At 52.1% G+C, this 19021-nt stretch overlaps 8 protein-coding genes across 8 annotated transcripts; 7 read left to right on the top strand and 1 right to left on the bottom strand.

Annotated features, from left to right (window-relative positions):
- Positions 1-236: 236 nt before the first annotated feature.
- On the top strand, positions 237-1958 carry PMZ80_008406 (uncharacterized protein; the record flags this gene model as incomplete). Its single annotated transcript, XM_064876806.1, has 1 exon — positions 237-1958. One exon carries the CDS (start codon positions 237-239, stop codon positions 1956-1958), a length of 1722 nt encoding a protein of 573 aa, XP_064727193.1.
- Positions 1959-2106: 148 nt separating this feature from the next.
- GLO2 (Cytoplasmic glyoxalase II) lies at positions 2107-2933 on the top strand (the record flags this gene model as incomplete). Its single annotated transcript, XM_064876805.1, has 2 exons — positions 2107-2219; positions 2267-2933. 2 exons carry the CDS (start codon positions 2107-2109, stop codon positions 2931-2933), a joined length of 780 nt encoding a protein of 259 aa, XP_064727192.1.
- Positions 2934-3378: 445 nt separating this feature from the next.
- On the top strand, positions 3379-5226 carry PMZ80_008404 (uncharacterized protein; the record flags this gene model as incomplete). The annotated part of the gene is made up of 1 exon (XM_064876804.1): positions 3379-5226. The coding sequence occupies one exon, from the start codon at positions 3379-3381 to the stop codon at positions 5224-5226; it is 1848 nt and encodes a 615-aa protein (XP_064727191.1).
- Positions 5227-5885: 659 nt separating this feature from the next.
- Positions 5886-8697, top strand: ARO80 (zinc finger transcriptional activator; the record flags this gene model as incomplete). Its single annotated transcript, XM_064876803.1, has 2 exons — positions 5886-8048; positions 8098-8697. The coding sequence occupies 2 exons, from the start codon at positions 5886-5888 to the stop codon at positions 8695-8697; spliced, it is 2763 nt and encodes a 920-aa protein (XP_064727190.1).
- A 670-nt stretch (positions 8698-9367) lies between these two features.
- On the top strand, positions 9368-10883 carry PMZ80_008402 (uncharacterized protein; the record flags this gene model as incomplete). The annotated part of the gene is made up of 2 exons (XM_064876802.1): positions 9368-9598; positions 9654-10883. 2 exons carry the CDS (start codon positions 9368-9370, stop codon positions 10881-10883), a joined length of 1461 nt encoding a protein of 486 aa, XP_064727189.1.
- Positions 10884-11104: 221 nt separating this feature from the next.
- On the top strand, positions 11105-12521 carry PMZ80_008401 (uncharacterized protein; the record flags this gene model as incomplete). Its single annotated transcript, XM_064876801.1, has 2 exons — positions 11105-12103; positions 12150-12521. The coding sequence occupies 2 exons, from the start codon at positions 11105-11107 to the stop codon at positions 12519-12521; spliced, it is 1371 nt and encodes a 456-aa protein (XP_064727188.1).
- Positions 12522-12877: 356 nt separating this feature from the next.
- On the top strand, positions 12878-14065 carry PMZ80_008400 (uncharacterized protein; the record flags this gene model as incomplete). The annotated part of the gene is made up of 1 exon (XM_064876800.1): positions 12878-14065. The coding sequence occupies one exon, from the start codon at positions 12878-12880 to the stop codon at positions 14063-14065; it is 1188 nt and encodes a 395-aa protein (XP_064727187.1).
- Positions 14066-17058: 2993 nt separating this feature from the next.
- PMZ80_008399 (uncharacterized protein) lies at positions 17059-18564 on the bottom strand (the record flags this gene model as incomplete). Its single annotated transcript, XM_064876799.1, has 1 exon — positions 17059-18564. The coding sequence occupies one exon, from the start codon at positions 18562-18564 to the stop codon at positions 17059-17061; it is 1506 nt and encodes a 501-aa protein (XP_064727186.1).
- Positions 18565-19021: the final 457 nt, after the last annotated feature.

Here is a 19021-nt window from a genome sequence, read left to right as displayed (position 1 = left end):
TTGGTATCGATCGTGCGGAAGCATAAAAGAAAGACGAGATCGTTCGTGGTCGCATTCATGGTCTCGTGCCAGCCCGGCGTGCACCGCGTGGATGCATTACGACCAAAATTCTGTGCCTAAGCTTCCCTCATTCCTACCTCTGCAAGCACCACTTCACGTTTCAGCAAACGCAACGACGACACTTTCATTGTGAATAGTTACGATACACCATATGCATCATCCCCAGAATTACAATAATGAGCTCGTTCGGCACTATGAACCGCCTTGACTTCGAAGAGAACGACGTGTACCGACAACCAGAAATATCACAACGGTGGCAAGCAGCTGTAACCACTATCATTCTTCTGGTGATCGCATCCTATGGATGGCAACACCTAACATATGAAACGACGATCAAGAGAAGGCTGTACGAATTCAGTGCCTCCATGATCCCTACAAAATTCGTGCAACTCCTACACACGAGCGCAGCGCGAGTCGCTGGTCTGCCCCAGGCGCCTGCCTCTGACCTCGGAAATGATACCGAGAACAGGCCTCAGTTGCGACAGCAAACGTACGAAGGATCTGGAGTCTCGTCTGTGATGCAAAGCGCTAGAAGTCTTTCGGGGTTTAGCACGAAGACGACCGAAACAACATTTGCAGGCCTGGGGAACTGGGACAATTCCTGTTTCCAGAACAGCGTCTTGCAGGGTCTCGCTTCTCTGCAAGCTTTCAAGGCATGCGTGGAGAAGAGTCGGTATATGTCTACGGCTGCAGGGATAGATGCAACAACGCACGAAGGGCTTGAGGTGTTCCTCAACCAATTGCATGAAGAGCTTCCTGGCCGAAATACGATATGGCCACCTTCTATTCTGAGGTCGATGAACACCTGGCAGCAGCAGGATGCGCAGGAGTACTTCTCGAAGATCATGGATGCGATCGAGAAGGAATCTAGGGAATACAGGAACACTATGGCTAAGCGTCTAGCACCTGGTTTGGACTGTTTGCGCTTGGACAACACCAAGGAGAATGAGAAGCCAGGGAATGAGCTTGAGACCACTACGAACCCGTTGAAAAGCCCTCTGCTTCCAGCAAATCCTCTCGATGGCTCTCTATCGCAGATCCTTCGGTGCCAAAGGTGTGGTTTCTCTGAGGGCATCTCCTTCATGCCCTTCAACTGTTTGACATTGAATCTCGGTCTGGGAGGCAACTGCGACCTTGAGAACCTGCTGGATGCTTACACCGATGCAGAGCTCATTGAGGGTGTAGAGTGCGATGAGTGCACGAGACTTGCCAAAGCTCAGATCTCCTCTGGCACGACTGCCATAGAGGACGTACACGATGAGAGCGGCTCCAATGAAGACAGTGGACGCAATGAGGAGGCGACTAAGGTTCCGAAAGTACTCAGTACTAAAGCCAAACGCATTCTCTTCGGACGATTGCCTCACGATCTAGTGATACATATCAATCGCAGCATCTTTGATGATTGGGGCAACCAACGGAAGAACACTTCTTTCGTTTCCTTTCCCTCGACCCTCCGGATTGTCGACGACTGGGTGACTTCGCTTGGTGAGGAGGAGGGCGAAGTCCATGCTGTCTACGAGCTCCGCTGCATAGTCACACACCAGGGTCGGCATGACAATGGTCACTACGTTGCGTGTGGCAAGCGTGGGAAACAATGGTACTCCTTCAATGACGAGATTGTGACTAAGATCACAGAAGAGCAAGTCCTGAATAGGGGACATGTTTTCATGCTCTTTTATGAAATGGTCGACCGCAGGCCCGTTGTTGAGGTCACTCCGCCTGGCAGTCCTTCCTCGTCCGAGCAGTCTAGTGGGAGTCCAACAGCAAAGGCACAGCACAGACAGTCAACCGACACGGTTGATGGTGAGGAAACTGTTACGAGCTCGGCTCTGAACGACCCCCAAACCTCTGACGTCATGGGTCAGGACACACCCGCAGTCTACAACTCCGAAGTCTGACCAGAAGCTCTCCGCATCTTCAACGGAATAGTCGTTATTACACCACAGCTCGAACCCTTTCCCTCGAACCTGTCTCTCAATGCTTGTATCAAGTCTTGTAAGACCACTACTACCCTTCACCGTCTTGCGACCAGCCATTACAAGAGCTATGCATATCCAGTCGATTCCCATGTGGGTTGGTTCGTCCAACAACTATGCCTACATTGTAAGCGACGAGGCGACGAAGGAGGGTGTCATAATAGATCCTGCAAACCCAGAAGAGTATGTAACGCCGTTCGTGTTTAGCAACGGTAGCTAACACGATCCAGAGCAGGACCACCGTTACAGAAAGCTATCAAATCTGGCGAGCTCAAGCTCAAGTCGATCGTCAACACGCACCATCATTGGGATCACTCCGGCGGCAACTCTAAGATACTATCTGCACTGCCTGAGAAAGTACCAATCGTTGGCGGCAAGGACTGCCAAGCAGTTTCAGAAACTCCAGCCGATCGCTCGAAATTCTCGATCGGTCAGAACATTGAAGTGACGGCGTTATACACCCCTTGCCACACGCAAGATAGTATTTGCTGGTTTATGGAAGACAAGAGCAAGAATGAAAGAGCTGTTTTCACAGGCGATACACTTTTCATTGGCGGATGCGGGAGGTTCTTCGAGGGCACACCACCAGAGATGAATACTGCATTGAACAAAACACTCGCGAGCTTACCAGATGACACCAAGGTCTTCCCTGGCCATGAATACACCAAAGCAAATGTTAAATTCCTGGCCAAGGTCGCACCTGACGACGCTGCGGTTCAGAGGCTGGAGAAGCTTGCGAGTGACAACAAGGAGACGCAGGGAATGAGCACGATTGGAGATGAGAAGAAGCACAATCTCTTCATGCGGGTAGACACCGATGAGATGCGAAAGGCGACGGGCAAGACTGATCCGGACGATGTGATGGGTGCACTGCGCGAGATGAAGAATAATTCATGAGCATGAAGGGGTCGTGTTCATCTTCATTACCCATAATGATGATGTTGAGAACATTGGAAATGTTAATTCATCCTTCCCAAATGATTACACCTCTCGATGATGGTTATGTGTAGAACGCGGGAGCAGCTACGACCTTTGCTCCGTCCGTATTTCCATTTAACCACTTGCAAGCAGTATCAAGCTTGAGCTTCCATCTTTTCTCGATCATCAAATCCTTCTCCGTGATGTAGCTTTTGTATCTTCCTCCGCCTCCCAACGATGCCACAAAGCGGGCCACGTTGCGTTGTTCCTTCGCCAAACGGAATTGCGTATCTGTGCCGTCATCAGTACAACAACCTCCATTCCTCAGCACGCAGAGATGTACTGCAAATATTGCACGAATGTCCGACGTTCCTGTGGTAGATGCGCCGAAACCAGACAGGCGTGAACAGCCGTTCCTGTATACATGGGTAAGAAGCACGAGGAAGCACATGACCCAGGTGCTAATGCGCAACAGAACCGGCGGCTTCGTCACCTGCATGGTGTATCACTGCGGAACCTCAACTTGAGTCCTGTCTCTTCACGGTTACGAGGCAAAACGATTACGGACGACGAATACAATCTCAAGACTACTGCGAAAGCTGTCCAAAACGAGGAAGCCCGCACCCTTCATCATGCGAAGTCCTACGACCAGTTGTCAAAGCCGGAAGGAGCTCCTTTGCAGAATGCTCCAAGGGCAGCGACAGCAAATGAGAGAACTGGTAAAGGCCTCCAGAGACCTGCAAGAGGAAACATGAGGAGGAGAAGCACGTTACATTGGGCGACATCCAATCCTAGGGCGAGACAGGATAAGCTGGAAGCTGTAGAGGTATACCGAATGGTTACGTCCTGGTTCTCTGTACACCATGATGAGCTTGAGCAGCCGATATACATCAGCGAGGTCATGCAAAACTCTATGAATCCGAGCTTCAGCTTTTTCGACCTCGATATGTCCAATGCTAGCGTTGCTAGAAGTGACCATTTCAAGCTCCGGATATGGTCAAAGACCGAGCACATGGACGACTACCGCATACTGTTGGAGCTCGACATCAACTTGAGGTCGTTGCAATTCGTTGGCAGATCATTGGAGAACTTTCACCACCCCTTACCAGAGAACTGTGTCCTGCTTCATTTATCCGATGGCATCTACACGAGTTTCACAGAACTGCCAGCAGAAGTACAACATCAACCACCGCTCACGGCTGCCATGAAGGCCACTACTCCGGTGCAAGCAGCGTCTTTTGATGCGCTGCTCAAGCTCGCAAACTTGGACGATGTGATACAGGATGCTCTGCACACACGCTCGAAGTTGGAGGCTGACATCAACAAACTTTTGGCGGAAATGCCGTCAGCTGAAAACGCATTGTCTCGCCTCTCTTTGCAGCGTGAAGACACCAGAACTGCCGAACGCGCGCGAGAAGCAGAGCAGAAGAATCTCGAAAACGCTACCAAAGCAAAGTCAGAGCTGCAGTCTTCCTTGCGATCACGGCGCAAGGTCGTGGAAACTTTGCCTGGAAGTCAGAAAGGGACGCAAGACAGATGCAAGAAGCTTGATGCAGAATTGCAAAAGGTACAGAAGGAGTTAGGGACTCTCGAAGTGGTCTCGCAAGGCCAGGTCCGACGCATCAGCACAAGTCTTCTACACATCTTTCCGATTGAGCCTATCAAAAACAAAGCTTTGCAATTCACTATTAGGAGTATACACCTACCGAACTCGGCTTTCAGCGACACAAACCGAGATGAAATCGTAGCCGCGCTGGGATACACTGCTCAGCTCGTATACCAAATCTCACTATACCTATCGATACCGCTACCCTACCCAGTCGAACCGAACGAGTCGAGCCCCTTCATACGCGATGACATTTCCGCTGGCATAGCACAAAGGGTGTTCCTACTGCAGCCCTCGGGTGCAACCTACAAATTCGAATATGGTGTTTTTCTGCTCAACAAAGACATCGAGTTCTTGATGAATCGATCTGGTCTGCGAATGATGGACATCAGACATACTCTTCCCAACCTGAAGTATCTGATGTTCGTGCTTACAGCTGGAAGTGCCGAGCTCCCGGCCAGAAAAGCGGGCGGTATTCGTGGTCTTCTACGCGGACGACTGACGCCCAATATCTCGAGGAGGAATAGTGAAGAGAGTGTAAGCAGTCAGACCAGCACTAGTTTGGCACAGCAAGAGAAGATGGATGATATGGATGATCTGTCCAACGGCCCAGTGCGCGCCAAAGCACTGCCGTATCGCCGAAGCATGTTACGGGATGCTGGGTGAAAGGCCTCACTATAATACCAGTGTTACTCATCTCTACAAACACTATGAACAGTGGCACTGCCCGAGGTCGTTACATCACCCACTAACTTCGAGCTCCTAGTGTTTGAACTCGCGGTCATGGTGTTAGACTAAATGTCCTGTTCGAATCACCCTTATCACATCGCCGCTTCAGTACATCATCGTTGGCACTTCGAGACCGTGTTATCGCCTTTCACACTCCGCTTCTAACCGCACTAGAGGCCTTTAGACTTGCCAGAACGCCTTGCACCGCCATGTAGGGGTCACCGGTGTGCAAACGAGCCAATCGTCGGGTAGCTATAAAGCAGCGCTCGTTCTTGCCACAACTACCCATTCTTGTCCTACCATATCCTTCCCAACCGAACATACCACCACCTTCGGGTTCATACATTCCTCATCCTAATAGAGGTCGAACACAAAGCCGAAGCCTCGACCAGCCCCCTGTTGCGGCTCGGCCCTAGTAGCGGGACCGAGTTCCGCGCCTTATCGATTCCCAAGATAAACTTTTGAGGTTGCATCAAGCAGCTGTCTGGCTTGCCCGAGTCCCACGCGTCTGACATCTCCTCCACCATTGCCGCGGTTATTAACGGCTGCGCCCACACTCGTCCTACACAATTCTGACCTCTGACGTGCAAGTCGTTATGTCCTACACCAACACAGAACAGCATCTACCGGCCTACAATGGTCAGGACTACAAACCAGACGACCTAAATGGCGACTCTCTTTCTCCAGAAGCCGAGGATGGCCAAGATAAGAAGCAGATTAAGCATCGCAGAAATTACCAGGCTTGCGAGCCATGCCGGGAGCGCAAGGTCAAATGCGACCTAGGCGATGTCGATAATCCAAGCAAAGGTCCATGCAAGAAGTGTGCGCGAGAGTCCAAAGAGTGCTGGTTTAGGGAAACTAGGAAGAAGGATAGCAATGTCGCTAAAGATGGAGGACGTCCTCCCAAACGAATCAGGAACAACTCGATGCTTTCCAACCAAACGATACCCACCCTGCCCGCGCACAGTCCACCCATCGGCAACGGCTTCACATTTGGGTCGAACCCGCTCTCTCCCACACGACCGTTTGCACCCGCGACTCCACCAGGTGGCTTGCTCGCTCAGCCTAACCTAAGCGGCTACGCACCACAACCACAACCACGGTCGACTCCTACCCAGTACCCAACTCGAAGCAACCCTTTCGCAGTTCGAGAGAACGGTATGATGAACCAATCCTATAGCAATGCTGCGACTGCAGGAGCAAGCACTAGAAATGGAGACGATCATGTGGTCATGCCACAGGCCAACAGCCTGGCAGAGTCATTCACCAACACGACAGATAACATGAGTGTCTTGGTCCGCGCTGCGACCACCACGGAAGCGGCAGTCAATGCTGGCCAGACTCGACAGCGGGACAGAGCGCTCACTGGTAGTGCCGGCGAGGTCGATCTCAGATCCTTACCACCTCAGGCTGCGCGAGTGCGGCAAGAAGCTCGACAACTTTGGTCTCAGATGCGGTTTGTCAGAGCTGGATGGTTCACTGCGGATGAAGCTCTTCAGCTAGTCGACTACTTCTATGCATACCTTGCGCCTATGACACCTGTTGTTACACAGGACTTCAGTGATCCTTCTACTCATCGAGAACTGCTTACCGAGGAGCCTGTTCTCGCATTGGCTATCTTGGCTATCACCTCTCGCTACTATGAGCTCAAGACAATTGCCGCTAAATCTCGAGGCTACTACATACACGAGAAGCTTTGGGATGCTCTTCGCAAGATTGTTCAACGTCTCCTCTGGGGCCAAGAGCAATTTGGCGGTGGTTTCACGGGTGCGGGTATGGTGCCAACCGTGCAGTCGTCTACTGGTCAAATCACTTGGAAAGGCAGTCTGAGAACACTCGGCACGATCGAAGCTCTTATGCTACTTACCGATTGGCAGCCACGAGCCTTGCACTTCCCACCGGGCGATGATGAGAACAAACTGGTCGGTGCTGGGTACGCCTTGCTCGAAGATGAGAAGGCACGGCCTGCAGACAGTGGCAACGTACCCTACTCAACGTGGCTCGAGCCTGCATGGCGATCTGATCGCATGTCATGGATGCTCCTTGGTCTGGCACAGTCACTCGCTTTCGAGCTCGGGGTCTTTGATACACGACATGAGCACTGCGGCGGGCAACATGGTCCAGACTCCGAGTGCATGAGAAAGCGTCGCATCAGACGACTTGTCATTACATATGTGTCACAGATCAGTGGTCGGATCGGCATTCAGGCGTCGCTCACACCAAAGCAGGACGTGGATCCAAATGGTCCTGACCACTTCACGCCAGTCGATCAGATGCAGAAACTATGGTTTGACATCGGAGGTCTAATGTTCGATGCTAATCGAGAGATCTTTCCATCGCGAGAGACCACGGCCAGAATGATCGACAGTGGGGAATATCAGGCCGCCATTGAGCGCTTCAGACCTCGACTTGATACGTGGCTACAGAACTTCAGACGAGCCGAGAAGAACCTGAAACCAGCTATGATCGCTGTGTTGAGAATGGAGTTCGAGTATGCGCGGCTGTACGTCAACTCACTTGGTCTGCAGAAAGTCGTTGGACAGATGGCTCAGCAGGACCGAAGCACTAATACTCGTGGTTTGACTGGAAAGCTCGGTCCTGTATATGACGAGAACAAAGGATATATCGATGAGGTGAGGGATGCTGCTAAGGTGATCCTGCAGCAGTCTTGCTTTGGTCTAGGCAACCTCAAGGCTCTGGGATATTCACCTGTCCGAACATTCTTGCGAACACTGTCTGGACTGATGTTCAGCCTCAAGGTAAGCTAATACTTCCCGCACAACGTCGAGCAGTACTAACATTTACCAGCTCCTCTCACTCGGCAACGAAGAGCGTGTCGTTCGCTCGACATTCAAGCTTCTTAAAGAGATGACAACACGAATGAAAGAGCAAGTAGTCGACGACGTTCACCTGAGCCCACACACAGCAACCTTGGTCTTCCAACTCATGCAAGACGTCCACGGAAGCATGGTACGCATTCCCAAACCCGCCAGCCGAGGTCAGACGCGTCACACGTCACCACAACCTCAACACCCAAACTCCTCCACCATGTCCTACTCAGCACTCTCAGATCAAGAGTCGCCAGATCCGCTTGGTCAGATTCCCTTCGCCGACCACCAGAACCAAACATTCATGATGCCTTCTACTTTCGACAACTTCAACTTCGACACCAACATGTTCGATACCAATGTCGATCCTACCTTGTCCCTGTCAGGTGAGGATTGGATCAGTTTGCCAATCGACAACCTACTCAGTCTTGACTCAAGCACTGTGAACCAGGGCTATGGCGGTATCGGACCGACGTTTGGTGACAGAGATATGCTTTCCATTCTCACCGGCTCACAGCTTGACCAGAACCAGGGGAATGGCATGCCTACTAATTTCTCAGCTTTCGGTAACGGGTTCTAGGGGGCTATGAGTCGGTAACGAGGTTGTTATGAGCTACGCTTTTGCTTCATTGTCTTTCAGCGATAAAGGTGCTGCTGAGCTGCTCACCTGATAGCGTGGCGTTGTGGGATATATTTGCTTTAGATGTGGAGCTGGATCATGGGCTTATACGAGGGGGGATGTCGTTTTACTGGGATGGACTCTGTGAAAGGACTGCAGCAACCAGGGCTTCGCGAGCGAGCTGCTACGATGTATAGATGCTTTCTGTTTAGATACCCATATACAGAGCTATGAATGATATGAAGATCGAAGAAGAGCAGAGCTGCTCGTGATTCTGCTGACGTGCTGGTGGAACAAGCCTGGAGAGCACGTGACTTCGGCTCTCCTTTAGGCCCCAATCAGCCAATCAGAGGTTCCGGACCCAGAGCAGTGGTACGCCTTTAGGGGCTCTTGCGCTGCATTCCATTGTGCCCGCGCCTTCCGTGTAAGACCTTCACAAGGTCATTGCCTTCATCACCGGTCACTCGTTCAGCGCGTACATTGATTAGTTGAGTTCTTTTCCTGCAGCAGTCGAAGCGCTCCTTCCGTCACTCAATCTGCGAGCCGCTGTCCGGATCTAGATACCGGCAAGCAATCAGCCGGCGCATCCCGGGACGATTCAGCAAATGATAGACATCCCTCATTCACGGACATGCCAGTCCTCAGCAATGCAAGCAACAGCAACGAGGCCGCGCCGATAGAAAATACCGACCCAGGGACATTCGAAATGGACGACTCGACCCTCATTGCAAATGAGGAGGATGCTCAGTCACAGCAGCCGACGCCGAAAGGGATGCTGGGTGGTGTCGCACGACACACGTTAGGATTGATACTGCTGCTTTGTGTTGTGTTTCTATGGACTTTGTCGAATTTCCTCGGAAGCGTACGTGCAGGAACTGTCCAGAGGAGGTCAAGAAATGGCTAACAGAACTCAACAGAGCATCTTCGCGGACGACAGCTATGCCAAACCATTTTTCTTGACATATCTCAACACATCATGCTTCACCTTATGTATATTACCACGACTATGTAAAAGCGCCTACAAAAAGCAAAGAGCAGGAACTCTGGGCGACACATTACGATCTACCTTTACTGTACGAACATTACGATCATTTTGGAGGAAAGACGAATCAAAAGAATATATGCCTGTGGATGAGGAGGAAACATTCTTGAAGCCAGTTCCTACAACAACTTCGACATCTTCTGCTGGCCCGGAAGAGATATTGGGGCTCATAGCGACTGCGCGACTTTCACTGGCGTTTTGCATTCTCTGGTTTCTGGCGAATTATTTTGCGATGGCTTGCTTGCAGTATACTACTGTGGCCAGCACCACTATTTTAACCTCAACATCGAGTATCTGGACATTGTTGATTGGAGCATTGACACGGATCGAGAAGTTTACTTGGAAGAAACTATGCGGTGTTCTTGCGTCGCTGGCTGGCATTATTCTGATATCCCAGGTCGACCTGAACTCGAGCGATGATCCGGCGAACACGAAGCGCGCCCTGGACGATTTCCCGGATAAGACACCCTACGAACTAGCACTTGGTGACGCTCTCGCCCTCCTCTCAGCAGTAATTTATGGTTTCTACACCATTACTCTGAAGAAGACCACGATCTCAGCATTGCCCAAGTCGATTCATATGCCCACCTTCTTCGGTTTCGTCGGTCTCTTCAATATCGTCTTGCTCCTCCCACTTTTCCCAGTCCTCCACTTCTCTGGTCTGGAAAAATTCGATCTCCCACCAAATGCTCATATCTGGATGATCCTAATCACGAACAGCATCTCCAGTTTAATCAGTGATATCTGCTGGGCATACGCCATGGTCTTTACCAGTCCGCTTGTTGTCACCGTGGGACTGAGTCTGACGATCCCGCTGAGTTTGGTTGGAGAGATGATCATCCAGGGGAGGTTCGAGAGCTGGGTCTATTGGGTTGGAGCTATGATTGTTGTGGGGAGTTTTGTGTTCGTGGAGAGAGAGGAGAAGCATGAAGAGCAGGGTGTCAAGGAGGAAGATGAGGGTGAGCTTGGTGAGCCGGGTCCTGCGATTGTGATTGAGGATTATGATGAGGTGCAGGAGGGGTTGTTGAGTTCGAGTAGGGAGGGGAGTCCGGCGTTGCTTGGTGATGATGAGGAGGAAGGGACGATCAGGCGATCGATCAGGTAGCAGCTGAGCCAAACATCCTTTATCTCACCCTATCTTTAGGTCTGTCCATGTGGAAATTAGTTCCATGTCACACGCAACGCGTCCGACTTCAATTGACGCTCGCTTGTTCACACGAGATTTAGCTCGCTTGAGCTTCACCAGCAACTGCTGGCGACCCCCGCAGAGATATAACACAGGCGCTTCTTTCCGATAATGGAATCTTCGCTACATACACAACAAAGATGGCAGACAGGAAACGGCGATACACCATCTATGCAGCAAGCGACGACGCCAACGACCGCGGAGCGGCTCGAGACCGCAATCCCGCGTTCAATGAAGCACGCAAGGACTTCGAGAAAGAGTTCCAGAGACTGCAGGCGGAGAATAGCAGATCGGAGGAGGTGGTCCGAAACTATAAGAAACGAGATGAAGCAGCGACTCCCCAGGTCCCAAGTTCCTCCAGCAAATCCAGTATCACACCAGCAACAGGAAGCACAAAGGACAACACTACTGCCTCCACCACAGCAGCAAAGCGGGTTGACTCTGGGGATGGAGACACTGAGCAACGGAGCAAGAGAACGAAACTGAGTCAAGAACAAGCAGCACAAGAGACTGTTCGAAACTCTGCCAAGATTCCAGCAGAGCCCAAGCATCAGGATGACACTGCTGCAAGCCGCGAAAAAGAGCCATGGGTACGTCTCACAGAAACCCAAGGCAAATCTTCACCTGCTACCGATAAGCGAAACGGATCCCCGTCGGAACTCCTTGCCAAACGTCCCGGGCTGCTCTTGAAGATCGTCAAGGAGCTCGATCGTCCACTGATGCAAGGTCGTGGCAAGACGCGCTACATACGAGGTTCTCGGCAACTATGGTACGACGAGGCAGCTGAAGACTACGAGAGTCAACTCCTGCCATTTCTGCGCGCTCACGACAAGTTTCCTCCATCTGCGTCGCTGGATCATGTTCACATAATCGATCTTGAACAAGGACTTAGTCGTGGTAAAAGAGAAGTACAACATTTGTGGCTGCCGGATGTTGCTGCGACTGTGTTGTGGGAGCATGGATGGTCGCCATTCGATGATGTGTTGCGTGTATCGGGCAGCGGGACGCTTGACGACTTCTTGAAGGTCGAGGAGTATCCACAGTTCATTTTTGAGTGTCGAGAAGGCAGTTCACAGCCGTCCTCTGCAGGCGAAAGGGGTCACAAATTCTGCATCGTGCGGATGCACAGATTCGTTGTGGTATGTGCGTTGTCCCATAACAACACTCACGACTAACAGCATCAAGATAGGCCAACTTGCCCGAGACAAACGTCCTAAATCATCCAATGCGACTGGTCTGTGCTTCCAACGGAGTGACTTCGCAGTTGCGGTATTATACCAGATACACGAAGATGAGCCGAATCTATGGGTCTTCCGAGGGGAGTTCTACGAGAACGACGAGAGAGACGATCGATCTGCACGAGTCTCGTTGTTGACTTTGGGAGATTATCTGGGTGCTGATGTGACATGTCTACTGGCGAGACATATTCAGGACTGTGTGCGTCGCGGGCCTAAGTCTCCGGGACTGTGTTCGTACGTTGCGAAGGCGAAGGTTGGAGAGGAATTGTATTATAGTGCAGCGACGGACAAGTTTTCGGTGAGGTTGAGGTCTGCTTGATAGGGACAGGGAAACTGCAGATCGCCATGCTCAGAGGTCATTCGGTTGATATTCTTCAAAGATGATGGAGCATTGGTGGGCATCGACAATCACGACAGCGAGAGGAAGCTGCTATGCAGCCAGCGTGCTGCATTTGATTCTACGCGTCGCGCCTGCCTCCAAATCAGCGATGGCTGATTTCACATCCAGAAGACCGAGCTTCTCTTTGCTCTCACTTGAGCTCATCTCATCTTCACCTCACCTTCACCTCAGATGTACCACACCAGTTTTTTGCAAGCGCTGTTCATGATAATCTTCTACATTCCCCACCAATCCTCTCCCACCTTGTACCTCCCGCTGTACTTCTGACCCACAAGATGGCAGGCACGAAGCGCAGGTATACCATCTACGCTCGAGACATCGCTCCTACTGGATCAGACGCGCCGTTAATCCCACCTCGGGAGGACGTCCAAGCTCTCACGAATGACGAATCGAGCGCAAGCCACATTGAGAACGAGAACCGCAGGCTGAAGGCATTGCTCGAACAGCATGGCATCTTTGATTCGGCGTCTTCCGCTATTGCTCCAACGCGTCGACACACCCAAGATGTTGGCAAGCAATATTCTGCTCAAGAGGCGTTTGTGGATGTGATGACCCTACCGGATTCTTGGGCTTTGCAGGATGACGGTAAAGGACACACAAGCATTGAGAGGACTGCTAAACACACCAACCGGAGAGCTGGACCAGGGTCTCTGGGAGCACTATCCCCCACTGAGACATCGAGTATAGTGAGCACTAAGAACGTGCGAATGAGTAACAGGAATTCTTTCGGTGGATCTCCATGGGAAAACCACAAGAGCGTTTCAGCCATGCCACCTCTTCATGACGCTATCAAGCCTGAGCCTAAGGCTACGGTGTCAACTGAGAACATTCTGCCAGAAGTGTCAGAGCGGTATGTGCAGCTGGGACTGGGGCGATCGATGTTGGGTCCAGAATTGAAAGGCAGCTCATCGCTCCAGGCAGAAGCTTCGATACTGACCGACCTTTCTCAGGAGGATGAGATCGCGAAATCGACGATAAGAATCTCGCCAGATCAGATATCTCCGGAAGTAATTGTCTCGGGGCAGCAACGATCACAAACTTGCGATGGCTTGACCAACGATAAGAAACTTGAAGGAGACAAATCGGAACACCCACAATCGGTACACGAGCTGTTGCCAGCATCAGCACCCTTTGAGCATGCACGGATCACCTTTGATGTCTTTTCGAAGAGCGTCAAAATGAATGTTCGGTCAGATATTGACCCAAGGAAGCGGTGGCTCCCAAATGCCATCGTATCGGCCATTCGAGCTTGCAGAGAAGGAGACATGGCACTGCATAGATTCTTGAACCGGAAGCAGTTCCCCGAGTTCTGGTTCTGTGCTCGACAGCCGGAACAATACAAGAACATCCTCAGCTACTCAATTTGCCGTCGAGCCACTGTGGTCGAGGTTAGTCTCCCTTTCACATTGTTTCTTCATCGTCGATCAACGAAAATTATATCGGCTGACCAGGGACTCGTCTAGATTGGTCTTCACAGAGGCCTGCCTCTCCCAGACGGAAGCGCTCGGTTCGCCAACACGGAAAGCAAGTATCGGGCTCTTCTAAGGATGAGCTACGATGCACATGATAAGCCATGGGCTTTTCTTCCTTGCACCACAGTCTGGACTCTGCAAACGCCAAGACTGAATCAGCCTAGTCAAGGTATAGCTTTGGGCGACAATGATACTACTGATCCTCAAGCCGTAGCGCAGCTTCAAAAGGAACGAGCAGACCATCTATACCACTACATCAAAGTTAGGACGTTCCGGGTACAGCGAAGGTCGAGATTCGAATGTGCATGGGGACACGAGCTGTGGTACGATACTGCTCAGGATCGTATTGTTGGTCGGAGCAAGAAGGAGCTTGCGACTTCGGGTGAAAGTTGATCATCGCGCTGACCGCATGATTGGGCGTATGCTTTGCACACCAGCTTGCGCTGTGCATCGCTGAGGCCGTGCCATACATCGGATAAGCTCTTGTCAGTTATCTTTGCGCTGAGTGTCATATCTGACCTGCTCTTCCAGGTACAGACACGACCATAACTCATGTGTCACAACCACAAACCTCTAAGCTAGAACCTGGCTCAATACATGCTCCAGCAAGGGACTGAGCTTGTCAAGAACTCCATGGTCATGCTGTGTCATTCATGCCATATTAGAGTGATCCTTGGTTGCGCCTGCTCCTCGCGTGAGTTACGTCCCTTCATCCCATCATTCGTCGTCGCCTCTTCCTCCTCATGGCCGTGCCTTCCCTAATCGCGAGAGGGTATGTCTTGTCCTCATCCTAGAAGAGAATCGCCGCTGACGCAGGGGAGCAGCCGTTGATCGTGTCTCCCTTCCGTTGGATGCCTCTGGTGAACTCGTGCCTTTCTCTTTTGAGATTGTGCGTCGTGCATGCCCGGAGCTACACTCATCGGTCGCTACTGCCTCGCTCATCACTCTGGATCGCCCTTTCCTCCGTGCTAGATGCCCCTTCCTTGTCTACAAGGAACGGTCGCAGTTTCCGTGAATCATGAGATCTCAGTCGTGCTTTCCCTGATGATGTGTTCTGGGTCGCGCCTGCCGCTGTAGGCAAAGTGGAGCGGGTTGCCTTTCGTTTCAGTTGGGGTCGTGCCTTCCTCGTTCAGTCGATCATGCCTTCCCTGTTCAGGGACCTGCACCTTCCACTGCGAGAGTGAGGGAGTCGCACCTTCCTCCCCATGCGGGGTGCACTTTCCACTTCTGTCAATGCCGGTCGTGACTTCCATGGTTACAAGAGACAGCCGTGCCTTCCTTGGCACGCAATGCTGGTCGTGCCTACCATGTATGGATCGTGCCTTCCTCGCAGGCACCGTTCTCGGTTGCGCCTTCCTTGTCAATAAGAGTCGTGTCTTCCTCCCATTGCAGTTGCGCCTGCCACCTCGTCAAGACTGGTCGTAGCTTCCGTGGCTTGCAAGGATACAGTCACGCCTTCCTTGATCGTGACATGGGTTGTGCCTGCCACCGTAGTTTGGTCCGTACCGTCCTGGCAGGCACAGTTCTCGTTTGCGCCTTCTTTACCGACGAGGGTCGTGCCTTGCCATGTGCGGTCGTGCCTGCCTCGTACGTCGGTCGTACCTGCCTCGAAATACGTTGTTGGTCGCACCTGCTTAATAGTCTCAGTCGTGCCTTCCTCCTTGTCAAGCGTGCCTGCCGTTTTTATGAGTCCCAGTCGTGGCTTCCGAGAGAATGAGATCTCGGTCGTGCCTTCCTTCAGTTCGTGATTTGGATCGCGCCTTCCTTCATCTCATGACCTTCATCGCACCTGCCACAATCCTGATCGCGCTTTCCTCACAGGCACAGTTCTTGGTTGCGCCTTCCTTAGCAGCGAGGGTCGTGCCTTCCTCACTGGCACAATTGTCGGGCGCGCCTTCCTTGTCAACAAGGGTCGTGCCTGCCTTCGAGTGATGTTATTAGTCGCTCCTACCACGGTACATAAGGTTGCACCTTCCTCCAGTGTTCGAGCGCGCCTTCCCGTCTCGGGGAATGGGTCGTGGCTTCCAGAGAATGAGATCGCGTTTGTGCCTTCCTCCACTTTGTGATTTGGACCGCGCCTGCCACTGTAGGCTAAGTCGTGCCTTCCTTGTGTAGATGTCGTGCCTGCCTCGGGACGCATTATCGGTCGCTCCTGCTACACAGGATCGTGCTTTCCTTTCCTATGAATATCAGCCGTGGCTTCTGAAAGTTGAATGAGATCTCGGTTGTGCCTTCCTTGGTCCGTGCAGTGGTCGTGCCTGCCCCCTGTAGCCTGGGACGTACCTTCCTCACTGGCACAGCTGTAGGGCGCACCTTCCTTAGAAGTGGGTGTCATGCCTGCCTCGGGAGACATTTTGTTCGCTCCTGCTACGGCAGCCTGTTTTGCGCCTTCCTCTTCCTCGCACACTGGTCGTACCTTCCTCCCTTCTGTGGTTCGGATCGTGCCTGCCGTGGGGGCTGAGTCGTGCCTTCCTTACAGGTGTAGTACACCTTCCTTCTATGTGAACAGCAGTCGCAGCTTCCGCATTGGGAATGGCGTCTCATTCGTGCCTTCCCTCGCTTCCTGGGTATGGTTGCGCCTACCGTTGTATTTAGCTCGTACCTTCCTCTGCAGTTGGACAATTGGTCGCGCCTTCCTTGCCAGTCAGTGGGGGCCGTACCTTCTTTGTCAGGGTGGTGCCTGCTTTGTGACAGGTGTCGCACTTTCTTCGTCTGGATTGTGCCTTCTTTGCGTGCTCACAACTTCAAAGCGTGTCGTGATTTCCTGGGATGTCAGTTCTCGGTTTCCAGATGTTCAATCGAGTTCCGACATATTTGCGCTACTCGGAAATACAAGCATAGAAGGACAGCCAGAGCAGAATCAACAAAATCGGAGGTGTAGAGATAGGGGATGCGTCCCCTCCCCAGCGTAGGGGGCGGAAAATGTGACCTGTTTATCGAGTGGACGGCACCTATTAGGGACACCTGCAGAAGTTCCGTCGCTATCATGCTTCAACTCGTCTCCTCTTGTCTCGTTCGTAATATGGCGAAGGGCTCCTCCTTCTCGATCTGCGAGGCGGAGACCTTGACCTTGACCTTCTCGGCGATCTCGATCTCGAGCTCGAATATGATCTCCTTCTCCTTTCTCTACTCGTCGACCGCGGCCGATAAGAGTCTCTATTCCCGTAGTCTTTCCGCCTGTCCCTCGATGGACTTCTGCTTCGTTTCCGCCTCTCACCAACAGCGCTAGCGTTCGCGCCACTCGCTCTTGGTCCGCCACCCCTCCGGTCCTCATCAGGTAGGAACCTCTCGTCCACACCTCTCAGATCGTTTCCATCGCGTCGGTTGTTGTCGTAGCCACTACCTCTCCACCTCTTCACATCTTCACCAAATCTCCCAGTGTCTGTGCCTTTGAGATCAGTGTACTTCGTTCCTCCTTTCTTGCCCAGTTTCGTCATGTCCCTGATTCGCATGTACTCCGGTAGTACACTCTTATCGACATCTCCCTCGAACCGCGCCCCAATCAGATCTCGTTTCGCGAGACGCTCACTGTCTGCATCATCCATGAAGAAAGCGCCCTTATGGTGGTACTTGCTGAGATATGCTGCTTGGCCACGTCCTTCATCGCGCTCCGCTTTCTGCTTTTCTATAAATTCGCGATCTTCGGCTTCCTTCTCTTCCTTGGTGAGGTTGCGCCGCCGCTCAATTTCCTCAAGCTCTTTCTCCCGCGCAATCATGGCTTCACGGTCGCGTTTTAGTCTGTGTAGCTCGCGCAATCGCCATGCTGAGCGTTCTGCTTCGGGGTCGATACCGTCTGTGTCGTCTACTAGGGCTTCAGCTGGAAGATCGTCGTCATCGTCCCAGGACTTCTTTCCTGCTAGACGAGCTGCTGTGTCTCGCTCGATGGTGGTCTTGATCATAGATTCGGCCTCGGCCAGCCGTCGGGCTGCGGTGTCACCTGTGTGATGAGATGAAGATATCTCGGGAGCTGGTGTTGTGCTTTCGGCTTCGGCATGTGGTGTGGCTGATTGCTTGCGCTCTGTCTTCTTGATGAACGTTGGCCTTTGGAATTTGCGCTGAGGCGCCTGATCTTCTGAGGAGGATTCCTCTTCACTTTCCTCTTCAGACTCGGACTCTTCTTCGTCGGACGACTCTTCCTCCTGCTTCGGTATAGGCTGCCTTGCAGGTGCGGTTTGCTGCACTGGCTGCTGAGGTGCCTCTTTCGCTGTAGCTACCGGGACTGGAGCGCCTCCGTCTACCTCGTCTTCTTCCTCTGTAACGAAGCCTTCCTCATCGTCGTCCTCTTCTTCGATTTGAGGTTTGGCTGGCGCTCGTGGCCGTGCTTGGGATTTCCGCTGAGGTTGTTTCGGTTGTTGTGCTTCCTCTTCCTCCTCCTCTTCGTCTTCTTCTGAAGACTCCTCTTCTTGGACACCCTTGCCTGGCCTGTATCTTGCTGGTCTTGTAGGATTTGCTGTGAAGCGTTTCTGGTGGGCTGGTATCGGTGGAGGCATATTGTCTCCGCAGAGCTCTGTTCTCACGTCTCAAAAGCGTACTTTGTGTAGAAGTAACTGCTAGACGTACACCGCCGTCTGTAGTATGCTTGAATTGCTTCTGCTCGAGCCGACACGGCTATCAGTAATCGCAGGTGATGCGGAGCAGGATATCCCAAAAATTCTGACGTCGGACAGATTGGATACCTGACATGATTAATGCCAACAGGTTTCGCGAATCTGCCTAAAACTGCCCGAATTGAGCATAGATCTGCCCTAAAGAACGCTAATCTTCGGGCACCACGAGCGCCGACTCCGCTGCCATCGTTAAGCGTCGCGTGGTTCTGCAGGGCCGCCTAAGCTCGCAGAAGGTACGATCCTCACCGGGCAATCCGTCGTTGAAAGTCCGCATCGTCCCATCATTTTTGCGGTATTCGCAGCCATGAAGTGATCATGTAGTCCTACAGCCTCTGGGTCA

Source organism: Knufia obscura (assembly GCF_036327395.1).
Source record: "Knufia obscura strain CCFEE 5817 isolate CBS 148926 chromosome Unknown scaffold_11, whole genome shotgun sequence".
NCBI lineage: Eukaryota > Fungi > Ascomycota > Eurotiomycetes > Chaetothyriales > Trichomeriaceae > Knufia > Knufia obscura.
The sequence above is the reverse complement of the archived record's forward strand: the minus strand, read 5'-3'. Positions and strand labels throughout refer to the sequence as shown.